General features: G+C 50.9%; 2 protein-coding genes across 3 annotated transcripts; both read right to left on the bottom strand.

Moving 5' to 3' along the window:
* Positions 1–4771, bottom strand: TREML1 (triggering receptor expressed on myeloid cells like 1). The gene is made up of 6 exons (XM_081044377.1): positions 4677–4771; positions 4153–4485; positions 1960–2083; positions 1488–1573; positions 924–976; positions 1–569 (listed from the first exon to the last, which is right to left on the bottom strand). The coding sequence occupies exons 1-6, from the start codon at positions 4717–4719 to the stop codon at positions 258–260; spliced, it is 951 nt and encodes a 316-aa protein (XP_080900503.1). The 5' UTR covers positions 4720–4771; the 3' UTR covers positions 1–257.
* Positions 4772–7185: 2414 nt separating this feature from the next.
* Positions 7186–11972, bottom strand: TREM2 (triggering receptor expressed on myeloid cells 2). 2 transcript variants are annotated; one of them, XM_081044375.1, is made up of 5 exons: positions 11826–11972; positions 9973–10323; positions 8484–8574; positions 7574–7767; positions 7186–7496 (listed from the first exon to the last, which is right to left on the bottom strand). In XM_081044375.1, the coding sequence occupies exons 1-5, from the start codon at positions 11863–11865 to the stop codon at positions 7480–7482; spliced, it is 693 nt and encodes a 230-aa protein (XP_080900501.1). In that variant the 5' UTR covers positions 11866–11972; the 3' UTR covers positions 7186–7479. The 2 variants fall into 2 exon arrangements, with proteins under 2 accessions (XP_080900501.1, XP_080900502.1); XM_081044376.1 differs by having other exon boundaries at positions 7209–7496; positions 7574–7695.
* Between the last annotated feature and the right edge of the window lie 5030 nt (positions 11973–17002).

Genomic DNA, 17002 nt, shown 5'->3' with positions numbered 1-17002 from the left:
ATCATCATTTAGAGTTTATTTCACTCAGTGGTGTAATGGCAGAGGAACCAGCATGGGGGGGGGAAGGCTCCCCCAAGATACCTCAGTCACACCTAATCATCACTTTTTAGGTCAGAAAGTCAAGACATAGATTAGATCCTAAAGTCACCTAGTTGCTCTGATGTGCTAAGGATCTAGGGCCTGGGCTGACGGGGTGAGTGGGTGCACAGAAGGAGCCCCAGGGGCGGTCTCTGTGAGCGCACAGTGTGGTGAGCAGCTCAGCCAGGTAGAGTCTGGCTATTAGCAGCATTTAGGGCTGGCTCCCGGGAGGCCCCTCCACCTTTGTCCCCTCCAGGGAAGATGACTGTGGCATATGTCACAGGGTTGGAAGAAATCAGGACCTTAGAAGGCAGAGGGGGCAATGAGGACGGGGCTGGGGGTGGAGTTTTCCCTGATGGGGGCTCAGGTAGGTTGCTGTAGGTGGTATTGTCAAAGGAAGGTGGTGAGTCGAGCCTCACATGTGGTACGCCCGACGGCACATCTGCAGTTGGTCCGGAGTCACAGGTGGTGTGGAGCGCTGAGGAGGGCACCTGTAAGAAACACCAGAAAATCAGGCCGAGAGAACCCCTTCCGTGGCCCCAGTTCCCTTTGGTGGGAAGCCCAGGACCACACCGGATCTGCCTCTGGAATCCTGAGTATGTCAGTGGGCAAGACAACTTGTTGAAGATTTTCAAGCCCCAAGTTTTTCCCCAAATCTGGGAAGGTGGGATACCAAGGTGGGAAGGTGGGAGAAAATTGGTGCTAAGTTTACAGCACTTAGGAAGACAGTTTGGACCCTCAATGGGCCCCGTCTTTTCTCCATCCCATTTACCTGGGTCCTCTCAGTGAGCATGGCAGGCAGAGGGTCTGGGGAATTTGGCGGGCAGCCTGCAGAGGCCTCTTACCGTGTGTGAAATTCCACTGCTCTGGGATTGGCCACTAACACCACGCCTGTTTGCTGGCAGGACAGAGGACAGCCACACAGTTTGCTTTCTGTGCTGGCTCAGAGCCCACGTCCCTACTCCCTTCAGAAACCTATTTCCAAGTCCAGATTCATCTTCCCCACGCCCATCACAGAACCTTTCTCACCTCCGTCTTCCCAGCCCAGCCTGCCCTGACTCTCCCCATCCACTTACTGCTTTCCCAAAACTGCTCTCTTCCAAAACTGTCTTGACACTAATCCTAGCTCTTGAAGCCCTTTCCCCACTTCTTCCAGTCCCCTGTCCCCAATCCCACATCCCCACCCTTTCTAGTTCCTGTGTTTCCCCAGGCGTGCTCCCACTGAATCTCCTTCCTCCCCTTAGCCCCTCAGCCCCTCATCCATAGGAATTCTAGGATCTGGGGGCCCTAGCTAATGCCCAGACAAGCCCCTCTGTAGGGGGCAGACCTATTCTTGGCCTGGACTGCAAGACTGGCTGACGTAGAGCCAGTGGAGCCATGCTAGGTTAGGAAGATGGACAGCTACTTACCTTTCCTTTTGGCCATCACAGCAAATAGCACCACCGCAGCCACCAGCAGGCCCAGCAGGACCACAGCGCCCCAGATCAAGGGGATACTGAGGGACACAAAGGGATAGAAGAGCTTGGCCCTGAAGCCAGTCGGGAGCTGCTTGCCAGGAATCCCAGAGCAGTGGCACAGGGGTGTAGCTCTAGTGAGCCATGGTTGGGAGAAAGAGATTTTTGGAATGGAATGAGGAAGGCAGGCTCAGGCAGGGCAGAAAGGAGACACATTATGAGGATATCCTGGCCGAAAGCCCACTGGGATGAAGGGATCATTGCTCAATGGGGATGGAGAAGTCTGTCTGTCTACCTGCCTGATTAGAAGTCCCCCAGGAAGGGAGGAATCGTAAGGTTTCCCTTTGATTTAGTCTGGGGCTCTAAACAAGCCATATCTTCACCACCACCCTTTCCCCAGCCACCCAGGTACAGTTGTTGTCAGTACCTCTTCTCATCCTTGCTGGGTTCCAGAGGGCTGGCACTGCCTGCAGGGTCTGAGGAAGGGCTGTCGGCCAGACTGCCAAACTTGTAGGTCTCGTCTTCCTCCTCTTCCTCTTTCAGGCCAGGGGCTGAGTCAGAAGGAGATGTTTAATGAGCGCATACCCATTGAGGGCAGGGTTCAAGGGCCTGCTGAGGTCTGAGATGGGAGAGTGGGGCTGAGAAAGAAGAGGTCTCTAGTAAGAGACAGAAAGAAGGAGGATTTGGGGTATTCTTTAAGGGCCTTTCATTCTGGGGGCCAGAGAACAGCACTCTACCTGGTTGTGAATACACCCATGCTCCCCTCTACCACCAGCTCCACCCCCTGCCCCCTGCATTTCTCCTTCACCATCTGCTCCCCCATGTCTCTGTGGTCTTACCAGGTTACTCGTACTGCACCTCCTGGGGCATCTGTGCCCACCTCCTCACCCTAGAATAGGTTCTCCACTCTCATCCTCACTGCTGCTCTTGCTCCTGGCGCTCATCTGTTGGTTTCTAAAGGGGCCTCATCACAGCCTGCTAAGCCTTTCCACATACCCATCACGGTGTGGCCCCTCTGCAGGCTGGCTGAGCCCCACCCTGAGCTCTGCCCTCAAGATCTAAGGAACTCCAGGGTCAGCCCTAATGTGACACATGCCAGCTGACCCCCTTGCTGAGAGCCTTGCTCGGACCCTGAGACAGTTTTGCGACAAGGCTTCTGTCATCCTTACAATATGCCCGACTTATGGCTGTGGCACTCAGGGTTGGCTTCTCTGAGCCTGAGGATCATTCTTGGAAAAGCGGCCTATCCTTCTAGACCCTCTGGAGTGGAGGCCTTGACCTGTTCTTGTGAGATTCACCATTCCTCTTCCCCACCCCACACTAAACCAGGAACAGGAGACGCTGTGGCCCCCATCTTGCTGCATATGTTCTGCCCTCCTGGTGCCTCTTAAGCCACCGTGGATGAACCTCTCTGAAACGAAAATCTTGCCCCATCCTTCCTAGACACCATGTACTGAACATCCAACCTCTATAGATATTGGGGTCCCCCGCACCTGCACCATTGCAGGTGCCTGTCTCCCAGCCCCTGTGCCGGTGCATCTGGTCTTGTCATAATCTGCCATTGAAGGAATGATAACCTTGAGTGTCTAGACCTTAGAGCATCAGGGGATGAGGAGGACAAAGATGACGAGGATTAGCAGGAGTGTGTTTATGATATAAAACGGTAATCGTGAACTTGAGATGAGAGGGTTTCTCATGACAACTTAGTCCATCCTCTTACTGAACAGATGGGAAAAAAACCAAGAGAAGGTAAAATGCCTTTCTTGATTTCACTATTTGGGGATTGGGCACGGATTACTTGGGAAAACAAAGACCTGAAAATGAAAAAATGTCAGCATCTATAAGAGAAAGTGAGTAACAGTCTCTGCTTCACCTGATAGCGAACCGTTTTCCCTTCAGCACATTTTTTTTTTTTTACAACATCCTATTTTTCTGGGGATAAAAATTTTTAATACTTAAAAATGTTCTGTTAATTAATGCTGAGACATTAGAAAATTGTAGGCTGTATGAATGAAATCTGTAAAAATAAAGTGCTTCCTATATTGAAATTAGGGTTGAGAATGTTGGCTTAAATATTAATGACACTTTTCTCATTTTTAAAACTGAATGAGTTGAAGTAATTCAGGTATATTGCATGTACCCTGCCTGTAGATGAGGCACGTATTAGATGCTCAGTAAAGACTTATAAGATGAAATAAGATACGACACGGTAATTTTTAGGCCATCAAACCCATTATTACAGGAATAAAATACTGGATGACGTAAAAAAGTAATTCAAGTTGATATGGCCAAATTAAAACGTTGCTTACATTTCTAAGGAAAAAAATAGCATCAAGTAAGTTGGAAATGCAGGACCAGGAGGCCAAAGCCACGGGTGAGGAAAGAGGCTGGGCCTTCCTACCGGGAGACCTGCTTGTGCAGGAGGGGGCAGGGGGCTGCGTTTGGCTCTTTTATCTCAGACTTCTCACCACTTTGGTTTCCGTTCCCTGCAGAACTGTCGAGAGGATATCTCCTGCCAAAGCCTCTCCCCCAGAGGCTCCCACCCCCCAAGGACCCAAGAGCAGAAGGTGGGGGCGAGGAGGGCCTGTCAGAGGGGTGGTGGCCAGCCCGGGTAACTCACCTGCAGGGAGGATGTCCAGAGCAATTCTGTGCAACGTCTGGGGTCCAGCGGGTCCCTCCACCACGCAGCCATACTCCCCGGCATCGTCCTCCCGCAAGGCAATCATCTCCACCTGGAGCAGGCCGCTCCCCAGGTCAGTGAGAAAGGCGCGGCTGTGCCCGGGGGCTCTGCGATCCACAGCTGAGGACACCAAGGGCTGGCACCCCTCAGGCATGAACCGGCACCACACCTTCCGAGCCCTGATATCCTGGAGTCGGTAGAGACACTGCACCAGGATGGAGCCCCCCACTGGTGCCTGCAGCACCTCGGGGAAGCTGCCAGCTGCGCCCTGGCCTAGGGAAGGAAAGGAACGTGGGAATGTTAGGCAGGAGTTGGGGGCACCTCCCAGCCCCCACACTGGCACAGGGACCCAGAGGTCCACCTTCTAGGGCCTCCACATGTTATTGTTGCCACAATAGTGTGCATTATTTCTAGGCGTGGAACAGAGTATACAGGGCCCAAAGTTCAGCTCCTCTGACCCTTACCTGCTAGTCCCAGGAGCAGCGGCAGGAACAGGTTGGGACCCATGGCTGGGCAGGGAGATGTCAACTCTGGGACTTGCCTGGGCACTGACACAGCCTTCCCCTGGGGGCAGGAAACATCTGCCTCAGACAGTCACATGGGGCTCTCGGTGGCCGTGGGGTGGGAGGCAGACACTGCTGGGCCCTCCATGGGTGGGGATAAGGAGCTCTTCCAAACCCTGGTTGGCTCAGTGCTTGGGAACGGACACTGAGGGTAGGGGTGGGCAAGGCAGTGTGAGAAGGCCCCGGAAAGGCAGGGCCGGGGCCCAGCTAAGGAAGAAAGATGAGAGGAGGATCGCAGCAATGGGAGAGCATTAGAGAAAGAGGAAAGATGAGCTTAGGAATCTTCCAAATATAGACTACAAGGCTGCCGAGCTGTGCAGGAGTGGGGTACAGCGTCCTACCCGTGGTCCACAGCCATTCTGATTCTAAATTCTGTGCGAGTGACCCCACCCAAGCTTTCAGGGGACTGTCCTTCTCCTGGGGTACAGCCTCACACCAGGAGGTCCCCCCCGATGGTGGACCTGGCCTGTCTTCATTTATTTCACTGGCTGCTCTCTAGACCCGTTCAATGTGGACCCGTGTTCTTAAGTTCTGGGAAGTGCATTGTTTCTTTGATAATTCTCCATTTTCTTCTTTCGCTCTCTGTTTTTCTGGAACTCAGTAGTTGGTTGGATGTTAAACCTCATGTATTCGTCTCGTTTTCATATCTTTTCTCTCTTATTTGCCATCTTCTTTGTCCACTTCTAGAAGATCTCCTCATCTTTTTCTTCCATCCCTTCTATTATTGTCTTTTCTACTTTTATTCTTTAGTGTTTAATTTAGAAGATTTCTTATTCTCCAAGCACTTCTTATGTATAGCACATTATTTTTGTTTCCAGAATACACTATCCTCTCTGTTGGGAGACCATTCTTCATAAAGATTTTTGCATGTGTGCTTGGTCTGAGCCTTCTGAGCAAAGCGCACTGACCAAGCTTCGCCCCAGGGTGACTGAATGGCAAGCATGCCTGAGAAGCTAGAGACAGGATATCAGCTCCAGAGAGATTTGCTTGCATCTTGGCCTGCCCTCCAAGGAGAAGGTGGCGGGAAAAGGTAGCTTTGTTTTGTTTTGCCTTTTAATAGGAGAGGACCCTGAAGCTCAGAGGGGTTAAGGGACGTGCTGAAAGCCTCTTAGTAGGAGGCAAAGCTGAAGTTTGAAACCAAAGAATCTGACCCCTTAAGTTCAGAGAGTCCAAGGCAGGAAACTCCAAGGACGATCCAAGTCCCCAGGCGGATGTCTCCGACATGGCAGAGCAGGAAAGAGACAAGGCCAGGCTCCCAAGACAGGAAAGCTCCAGCGTGCTCGTTTCACATGCTGCTGACTCAGAAGGCCAGGGGAACACAGATGGGACCAGTGAAGCAGCCTGAGCGGGGAGTGGGCCACGCAACCACGTGTGACCGTGGTCAGAAGATGGGGCCGACTCGTTTCCTCCTCTTCCTGGCAGCCCACCCTGGAAAAGTCTCTCCAGTTTCCCTCGCTCTTGGCCTGGGTGGTACGTGTGTGCTGACGAGAGAGATGAGGTTATCTGAGCTGCCCTGGCTGTTCCCACTGAGCAAATACTCTCCCCCTGATATGTTCATGGGTCACTTCCTGGCGTGAAGTGTTCCCCAAGCGCTAGTTCCTGACTGTCCTTTAGAATTGCATCGTCCCTGTCCCTTCTGCATTCCCACATACTCCTGACCATCTGACTAACTAATTTATTGCCTGTTTCCTCTCTCCTCCCACTAGAACGTGGCTCTGCATGGGCAGACATCTTTGCCTGTGCTCTTCGCTGTTGTGTCTCCAATGACTAGAACAGCCGTGGCCCAGGAAATATCTGTTGAATAAATGAGTAGGATTGGACTAGAGGGCGGGGCACCTTGAACACCAAGTGAAATTTGGATTTCCAGGGTCTATTGGGGACTTTGGGTAAATCTTTTCTCTTGTGAGCCTCAGTTTCCCTTCTGTACAATGAAGGGCTTGGATCAGTCGTTCCCAGCTCTGGTGTGCTGCCCTCTCTAAGTCAAGTCCTTGTCATTTTCTCTGGAGGGGAAGTAACGTGATGAAAGCAAAGCTCTCGGGAGATGAATGGATGAGTCATCTGGAATTGGATGGACTTGGGATGCGAGGGTGAGGGGGTGGAGGGAGGCCTGGGGTAGAGAGGCCAGCAATGATCTTAGGAAACCTATGGACAGGAGGCAAGAGGAGGAGAGCAGATGAAGACTGAATGCGAGAGAAATTCCAGAGGAGGGGACAGGACTTGGTAATTAGATCTAGGTAAGGGAGAGAGAAGAACAAAAAGATTGGCCAGTTTGGAGCCTGTGAGAATGGGAAGATGTAGTATCCTCTGACCCTAGGTCCCAAGGAGCCAGACCTTTTCTCCTCATCCAAATGTACTCTCCTAGCCCTGTAGCAAAAGAGAAGACCTCTGCGATACCCAAAACCACCCAGTTAAACAAAAGTCTTGGATTTATTTGTGAGAGTGTTTAATGCCCAATGTCTAGAAGATGGTAGATGTCCTTCCCACCTCCCAGGCTCATGCATATGCGCACAAACACACATGTGCATACACACACACACACACACACACACCCTTGCTTCTGAGGGCCAGGGGAGTAGCGTATAGGCAGAGTGGCCTTTTGCCAAAGCAGAACCAGGTGTCTTGGTGGCTGAGGAGCCAGTGTGCAGGCTGGGGTGGTCCCTGCAGACCTCTTCAGGGCCTGTCCTCCGTGTAGAATCCTCTCCTCTCATGTGTCTCTCAAACCTGCAACAGATTGAGTGCTTACACGGCCCCTTTCTGGCCTGTCCTCCCCCAGCCACTGCTGTGCTCTCCGAGCTCACCTGTCAGGGTTTGGAGCTGGTAACCTGATTCAGGGCCACAGTCCGGCCCACTAGCCAAAGGTGTTGGCCGTTTCTGCCCATGCCAGGCCGCTGTCCAGAGGGCACTCGCTGCCAGCAGCTTGCTGAGAAAGATGCAGGCCAGGAGGAAAAGGATGGAAGTGGGTGGAAAAGAGATCTCCTCTTCCAAGATGCTCCTTGGAAACACAAGGAGAGCATGTGGGAGGCCTGGAGGTTTCCTGAAGACTGGCATCTGCCCTCAGCGAGGGAATAGGGAGACACCGGGAGCTTCCAGGGGCTCAGGAGACCCCTCACCCAGCACCATCCATGGGATTCAGTTTGTGGGGCTTAGGAAATCTGTAGTCAGGAGACCCGAGTCTTAGGCATGGACCTGCCCACTGAGTGCATTTAAACATTCACCTTCCCTCACTAAGCGGTTTCTGCCTTACATGATGGTGTGGAATGGTGCCGGTGCGTGTGCATGTGTGTGTGTGTGTATGTGTATGTGGGGGGTCACATGTGCTTCATGGTTATAGTAACAATGTTTGACACCAGTAAATAGGCATAAACCAGTCAAACTGGATTCTGGCCCACCAAAGGAACAAAGATCTGGGGATCTCAGTGTTGTACTAAAGTACTAAAACTTTCATTGTTGCTGAATTGTGGAGATGTCCGAGGGCTGCCAGGGAGGGACAGGAGGCTGACCATTCCGGAGTCTTGGAGCTGCAGCAATTTACAAACTGTTATGAAAGTATTTCAATATTTTAGCAACTGGCACAGTCCTACCAACACACCCTGGCTTGTTTGGACAAGATCGTATCTAAGCCCTTCCGTGCCCTAACTGCCTTGGACCCACAGCTGCCACCCCACGCCTGGGCTCTGCAGGGATCTGAGGAAAGACCTGGCACTGTACCTGGAGATGCTGTGCTCCACCTGGACGTCCTCAAAGCTCCGGGACCCCTCGGGGACCCAGACATCATCAGGGTCCTGGGGATCAGGGGGGTCTGCGGGAGACAGAGCCTGTGAGCTTCCAGCCCAGCCCCCTTGAGGCAGCGTGCAAGGTGGGGAGAACCCCTCTAGGCGGCATGTGGCCCTCGGGGCTCCTGCCCTGTGTGGATCAAGTGGTTAAGCTCCCTGAGCCTCAGGGTCCTCCCCTGTGAGGTGGGACAATTCGGAGCACCTGCTCAAGGCTAGTGCCGCGGAGCCAGTGGGAGCACCCTGCGGAGTGCCTCTCACCTCCCCAGGAGCTCAGCAACGCGTCTCCCGTCCTCCCCGCTCACAGGATCTTTGGGAAGGTCAAATGGAATAGTGGTATATTTGAGTGTCCTCTGTGTACTGCCAAGCTGTCTACACCAGCTACGATTATTATTATTATTATTATTATTATTATTATTATTATTATTATTTTCCTGCTTCCCTCTTGGGAGCCGGCTGAGCCTTAGGCCCTGATAGGGTTTAATTTTGTGTCTCCTCACCCCCTACTCAGAAAAGTGGTGGAGGTGCGGTTTGGGGTCCATGGCAGGCAGTCGCCCCTAAGCCCCCCACCTTAGACAAACACTAGCTAGACCCTCATTTCCATGATAATGGGCCACATTGGGGGTAGGAGCTGGGAAAGGAGAGAGTCAGAAAAGAGATAGTAACCCCAGATTTCTTCTCCTTTGGGACGCAATCATGTTCTGGAGACCCAGGCAGAGGCTTTCCTGGAGGACATCCTGCATACCAAGCTCGCCACCCCCACCCTGCCTCACCTCGCCAAGCCTGGAATAAGGATGCCACTCGGTTCAGCCACAGGAGATGGGGTGAGCCTGTCACTTTCCCCCACCCCAGCAGGTTTAACTCTTTCATCTCCCGCAAGCCTCACAGGAACCCTGAGACCACCACTTCCATTTAAAGATGAGGGTCCCAGAGAGATGAAGCGCATTGCCCAGGGTGCTCACAAGCAATGTTCCTTTCCAGGGTTGTTTTTCTGTATCCAATTGGTGCTTAAATTACGTTGGTAGGTCCCTTGGGTGGTTGGGTGAGGGAGGAAATGAACCTCCTCCTCCTACTTAGGGACCACCTACCCTAACCGATGCCAAATGGATAAAGCTGTGTGGGGAAGCAGGCCCACAGCTAGCTCCTAAGGGGCCTGGTGCAAGTTAGAGAGCAGTCCCCTTCCCGCAAGTGACACAGTCCTGCCCCAGAGAGCAAAGCCTGGACAGAAGAGACAGGACGGGATTGCTGCTCCCTTGTCCAGTACGCAACCCGCATAACTATCCATGGTGGCCCTCAGTGGGGGGACAAGAGCCATTCTGTGGGTTTTCCTAGGGTCCCCGAAAGCCCAGAGGGTGGTCCTGTGCACAGACACCAAAGACATGAGCGCCGGCCCAAGGGCTGGCCAAGTGCAGCCAGCACCCACTCACCAGCCAGCACCTGCACTAGGACCTTCCTGAGGGTGTCAGCCTCGCCACCGTGGAGGCTCTGACACTGGAAGAGCCCAGCGTCGTGGACTTGAAGATTCCGCAGTGTGATGGTGAGTGTGCCCCCCAGGGCATCGTCTGCGATGGCTGTGCTCCCATTCTGCCTCTTCAGGAAGGACAGCAGCCACGAGCTGTGGGTGCTGACCACCCGCTGGCACGGGCCCTCTTCACCCAGCTGGCGGCACCAGGCTTTGCGTCTTCCCCAGTGCTTCAAGGAATCATAGGGGCAGGAGACCCGCAGGGACTGGCCTGCTTGGACCTGGAACACTGTGGTATTGTGGGCCCGAGACAGCGCTAGGGAAGAGAGATTCATTCACTCCGTCATTCACTCACCAAATATTGATTGAACACCTACTGTGGACAGCAAACAAAAGAGACAGAAATCCCGCCCTTAAGAAGCTCAGCTTCTTATAGAAGGTGGAAGAAGGTGGCACAACACAGGCATGTGTTTATGGGAAATTGGGAACCAGGAAATCGGGGTCCTGGGTCTGGCTCTATCATCATTGAACCTCTGGACATCGTTGAAGAAGTAATTGACCCTCTCTGAGCCTTTTTCCAAAAGCATTTGGTCTTAAAGTTCCCTCCAGTTGTATTTCACACGTCTTCTCCCTAGCACATGGGACCAAGACCTCTCCCTTCCCCTCTCCATCTCAAGATAAAGGCCTGGCACTGGGTCCACAGGGTCCTGGGCACCCCTCCCTGCCCTGGCCATGCTCGCTTCCTCTGCCACTGCCCACGCTGGTACCGGTTCTGCATTCTCCTCTTTCTGACCTTTGGCTTCCAGCTTCCCTGTTTCTGTGGCTTTGTTCCCCTTTCAGGAGGGACGTGTCCCAGAGCTATTTTGGGGGAGACATGAGGCTGCTATTTTGGCCCTCCTTGCAGTGAGGGAGATGGGCTTAGAGCACCCGTCTCCCGCCAGGGACAGGGTTGCAAGGACCACAGCCCTCTGCTTCAACTTCTCTATTGCGCCTCCTCCCTTCATCCCATCTTCAACCAGATGATGACAGAAACTTGAAAGATAGAATAGGGGAGCTGGTAACCTGTCTTTTGAAACCAGAAAGACATGATGTGCAGTGCCCCTTCCACATGTCACCCCATCCATCCCTTTGCCTCTAGGCAGCCCCTCCCATCTTCCCCCATTCCACCCCAGCTAAGAAGTTGCAGGCGCAAGGCTCTATTAGGATGGTTTCCTCTCACCCAGGTTTGCTTATTGCTCTGCAGGAGCAAGAGGCAACCTTTTTCCAATGAGAAAAGGCAGTTGTGTGCAAGAGGAGGTATCAATTCCCCCAGCTCAATGACAGAAATATTCAGCCCCCCTCACATCCCATCCAGGACTGACAACAAGAGGACCTTCAGAGCATGGGAAGGGGCACCCAAAAGATGCAGATTCTGAGTCCTGTGTTCTTTTCTCCCTCCCACCCTACCACTCCTCTGAGGTTAGTCTTATGCTTAAGTGATTCGTAATTGTAGGGGCTTTCACCAGTGCCCCCCAAAACTTCCCCCAGCTACTAGCAAGTGCCTGAGATGCCGCCATCAAAACTCCTTCCTTTTCTCATGGCCAGAATCCACCAGCCCTCATTTCTGCACATGCATGGACTCTGACAGTGGGTCCTGATCCTGGGGAGGGAGCGAGAGCATGAAGGATGGGGACAGGGTGGGAAGAAAGGGCTGTAGAATATGTGAAGACTTCGACTTCCTTCAGAGCTCAGCCCAGTGCTCCCCCACCCACCCCTCTGCCATACACTCGGGGAAGGGGAAGGAAAGAAGGCAGCGGAGCTGGAGGGAGGTGAACCTACCTGTGACAGAGAGCAGGATGAACAGCCGAAGAAGCTCCATGTCACCCTTCCCTGTGGAAGGCAGACACCGCGCGTCTTGTGCAAGACCTCGTCTTTCCCTTGAACTGAAGAAAGGAAAAAGTCAGGCTTGTCAGGCGCTGCCCACAGGAACTGGCTCCTGGGGATTGAGCAACAGTCAGGACTGGGGTCTGGCTTTATGATTCAACGAGGGTTTGTGGGGTGGGGGAAGAGAGGAGAGGAGGAGCCAGCCGCTGCAGCCTGGCAGCAGGAAGCTGAGGATCTCAGACCTCCGAGAGGCCAGCCCACCATCCGTACCAGCCAGCGTGACCCCACACGGCCGGGGCAGGTCAGGGGCCAAAGTGGCAGAGCCTCGCCCAGGGATTACTGTCCTCCCAGCCGTGTGCAGACCCTCCTCCAGGTGCAGTGCCTGCCCATTCATTGGTTCCAGCCTTGCGAGGGATGGAGAACAGCTGCTGCCGTAGAAGACTGGACCCTCACCCAACCCCTTCTAGTCTTTTGCTCGGGGCCAGCGCCCCTGTCCTGTGGCCGCAGTGAAGAACGCTGCTGTGGAGCCAGACTTCGTGGCTCCGACTCCCTCCTTCCTCCCCTCCCGTGTGTACAGCTACACATCCACCACCTCTTCATTTCTGTACCTGTGAAATGGGAATAATGATCGTGTATAGGGTTGTTGGGAGGATAACATGGATTTCTACAGGGAATGTGCTTTAGACCAGGGCCAGACACACGGTACCGTGAACTAGTACCATTATCCTAGTTAGCACAGGAAAGGGAAAATGGGCCATCTGCGAGAAAGAGAATTTTCTCTGCTACCGGAATCTCCTGGCCAAGCTTAGCCTCCTTTGCACAGCCGGGCACTTCCTGTGTGCACATGCTCACATAGCCATTATTTTGTGCGCACAGCCCCCCGGGAAGTCCCCCACCATCCTTTGGGGCAAGACGGGACCTGACATTTCCTGGAGATCTGGGGTGGGGTGTTTTTCCATAAGCACAGAAACTCTGAAGGGCGATCCAGGCACAGGGACCTGTGTGTGCAAAGGCAAAAGGTGTAAAATGGCCAGGTGAGTCAGGGGTGGGGTGAGGGAGGTGAAGCCGTTTCCAGGGACAGGGATTGAGTTGTGCTGGCGGAAGTAGCAGGGAGGCTGGAGGAACCCTCAGGGGCCAACAGATCATCAGGAAACTTCGGTTTCCTGCAAGCACTCACTGATCTGTTCTTTCCTTCATTTATTTACCCATATTTACTGCGCATCTACCATACAGACAGGGAATGTGGGTGGAGATGGGGGTTAATGAAGAACAGAAGACAGTCCTTCACTTAGCCAGCCGAGTGCCTGGCCTTGAGCTAAGGGCCTAGGCAATGAGGGGTCTGAGGCCACCTATACGTATCCTTCTTTGGTCTTTCAAGTCAGGACTATTGGCACATAATTTAAATACACAAAATTTTACCTCCTTAGGGTATCCCGTCCTATGAATTTTGACAGACTCACAAATCTATGTGACAACCGCCACAATCAAAATATAGAACCTTTTTGTCAGCCCAAAAAAGTTTCCTTGTGCCCCTTTTAATGAATCCCTTCCTCTCCAAACCAAGCCCTGGCAATTGCTGATCTGACTTCTGTTCCTACAGCACCCTGCCCTTTCGACAATGTCATATACATGGAATGTTATGGTACGTAGCCCTTTGAGTCTGGCTTTTTTCACTTATCGTGATGCATTAAACATGCATGAAGTTGTGCTTCTCAGTAATTCATTCCTTTTTAATGCTGAACAGTATTTCGTTGTGTGGCTGAATCACAGGTAGTTTATCCATTCATCAGCAGATGAACATTTGAGTTGTTTCCAGTTTGGGGCAATTATTGATACAGGATAGTTAGCATGTCCCCAGGTAGACAGGGAGGTCCCTGGTGGAATTAACAAAGACAGCCATATCCTAAAACCAGGTTTTGAAATCACTCCTTCCCTCCAGGACATAATGTAACAAGGCCTTGAGGTTAATCATAAAATTCCTTTTGGCCTGACAAATGGAGCAGATCTGATAGATAAGAGTGGGTTACTTTGCTAATTCCTTTAGGATGGGCAAGCAGAACAAACCCGGTAGATGAATTTCATTAGAAGGTGCCAGTTCCCTTCTCCAAACCACTCCCCTTCCCCAAGCAGGCAAGAAGGTATAAAAGTAAGAGCTTTTGCCTCCGTCATTAGACACCCCCATTCGGGACCCCCTCCCTCTCAGGAGCTGCAACCTCTTTTCCTGCCTCTAATAAACTATCCTCTTTTTAAAACTTTTTGCCTCTCCCTGGTCCGTGTTTCCATTCTTCGGCTTCACAAGACACGATCCCGGCCCGCACTCAGAAACTGCCGGCAGATCCAACATCAGTTACATCATTATGAATAAAGCCACAATAAGCATTCATGTACATATATTTTGTGTGGACATGTTATCATTTCCCTCAGATAAAATCCTGGCAGTGGGAATTCTAGGTTATATGGTAAGTATATGTTTAACCTTGTAGAAGCTGCCACACTATTTTTGTCAAGATTTGATATTGTTGGGTTTCTTTTTAAGCCATTTTAATAGGTTTATGGTAATATCTCATTATGGTTTTAATTGGTATTCTCCTAACGACTAATAAGTTGAACACCTTTCACTGTTTATTTGTCATATCTTCTTTGGTGAAGTAGTAATTCAAATCTTTTGACCATTTTTTATTTATTATCATCATTATTACTGAATTCTGAGAATTCTTTATATGTTCTGGATACAAGTCTTTTATCAGATATGTGATCTGCAAGTGTTTTTTCTAGTCTGTAGCTTATTTTATCATTTCCTTAACAGTGTCCTCCAAAGGATAGAAGATTTTAATGCCGATAGAGTCCAATTTATTAATTTTTCATTTATAATTAGTGTTTTTTGTGTTCTACTGAGATTATTGTGCCTACCTCCAAGTCACAAAGATTTTCTCCTATGTTTTCTGTTAGAAGATGTATAGTTTTCGGTTTTTCGTTTTGGTCTATGACCCATTTCAAGTTAATTTTTGTATGTGGTACAAAATATGATTTGCGTTTCTTTATTTTATTTCTTGTCTATAGGTGTCCCGTTAGTTATTCCAGCCTCATTTGTTGATGGAAGGACATCCTTTCTCGTTGAATTGCCTTAGTATGTTTATCACAAATCAGTTGATGTGTAGATCTATTTCTTGTCTGTTCCATTGATCTATGTGTTTATCCTTCAGCCATATCACACCATCCTGACTACTCATTGTGGTTTTACTACAAGTCTTTAAATCAGGCGGTGTGGGGAATCCGACTATGTGCTTCTTTTTCACAATGGTTTTGGCTGTGCTGGTTACTTTGCTTTGCCATGTGAATTTCAGCATCAGCTTGCCAATCTCCCCCACCCCCAACCTCCACCAAAAAGAAAGCCTGTGGGGCTTTTGCTTGGGATTATATTGGCTCTATAGCACAGTTTGGGGGGAACTAGACCTCTTAACACTAGTAAGTCTTCCAATCCACGGACACAGGTTAGCTCTCCATTTATTTATTTCTTGTATGGTTTCTCTCACTAATGTTTAATAGTTTTCACCATACAAATGTTGCACATATTTTGTTAAATTTCTACCTAAGTATTTCATGATCTTGGTGCTATTTTAACTATTTCTAGCTTTCTATCTCTTAGGCAGAAGCAGAACTCAGAAGTCCCATGAATCTTTCCCTTACTTGCTGGCCCGTTTCTGCTCCATTCTGACCCATACTTTTCACTTCCTTTCTACCTGAAGAAAGGGTCTCTTATCTTCTTTTAGCCTTATTTCAAATGGTAGGCACCAAGAATTCTTTATTCATTCCTCACAGCACGTGCATATCAAATGTTCTCATCTTTTAGCTCGTGTAATTTGTGGTGCAATCCCCTGACCCTCATATCTGAGCTCAGGAATATTTGTGGACCACCACCCCCTCCTCCCAAGCATAGGGTGATTTCTTTCTCTTTGCTAAGTATGAGTTCCAAGATACCTTCCAACTCACATGTGGACACAGAGATCGTTTTCCCTCTATCATTACACCTGAACATGATCTCTCACTTGTGCATGGACTCAACCTCCACGTATGTGCCAGTCACAGTGCTAAAGGACTCAGGTCTCTCGGCGGCCCAGCATGCCTGGATGACGTTGACTAGCAGCTGTTCCAAATCATTACCCTCCTCAAACACAAACATCTATCCACCCCCTCCTTCTTCCCTAGGAATAAATCAAGTCCATCATATGCGAGCATCTTCATTCTTTTTCAGATCCTCTGTTATCCTCTCATCCCCAGTCTAGCCAACCTGAGCAGCTAGAGAAGTAGCAGAGTCTGGTCAGGACCATGGCCAGCACCCAAGCCTGCTTTGGACTTAGGGGGTGGGGTGGGGGGAAGAGTGCAACTGGAACAGCTGGAATGGGAACAGACCTCTCGAAGCTGGAACAACTCAGAAGTATCAGGACACACCACCAGCCCAACCGGAGAAATCCCCTGCCCAGCCCTGCCTGAGAAGTGGGCCTGAGAGACTAATTGGTGGTGTCCACTGGCTCCTGGCTATCAAACTCAAACATCAGAGCCCATAAATGTCATTTTCTGATGAGCAGCCACTTAAGACTTCCCTTTCCCGGTTCCCTCTTTGGTCTTGTTCAGCTTTTACTTGATCTCACCTTCCTCGATCCAATCCCCTGCCTTCAAATCCCAACCTCTCTCTCACTTCTGATCCCTTGCAGACTTGACCTTCTTCCACCTCTCTCTCTTTGTATTTGTACTGTCAGTCTCCGGCACTTCCAGCTGAGGCAATTCCCCCATTTTTACCATCTCATATTTTCTAAGTTGAGGATCTCAGATCCTGTCCAGGGACAATGACTCCTCTTTTCAGGGCAGGACATCTCCCAGGAAATGAGCATGAGTGTGTGTGTGTGTGTGTACATGCATACATGTGCATGTACTGGGATTGGATGAGGGCACAGGCAGGCAGACATCAGGCCAGTCAGGCAGCAGCTGGTAGGACCAATGGAGTGATGCACGATGGCAGGTCCAAAGGGAAGATCTGGTCAAGAACCCAGGAGCCGAGAGGCAGGGACCCAGGCACTGAACCTGATGCGTCATAGGGCTGAGACACAAGGCTAGGGACCTACCTGGGGCCACTG

This window comes from Rhinolophus hipposideros (genome assembly GCF_964194185.1).
Source record: "Rhinolophus hipposideros genome assembly, chromosome: 3".
Classification (NCBI taxonomy): domain Eukaryota; kingdom Metazoa; phylum Chordata; class Mammalia; order Chiroptera; family Rhinolophidae; genus Rhinolophus; species Rhinolophus hipposideros.
Note: the sequence above shows the minus strand (reverse complement) of the source record. Positions and strands in the feature narration are given on the sequence as shown.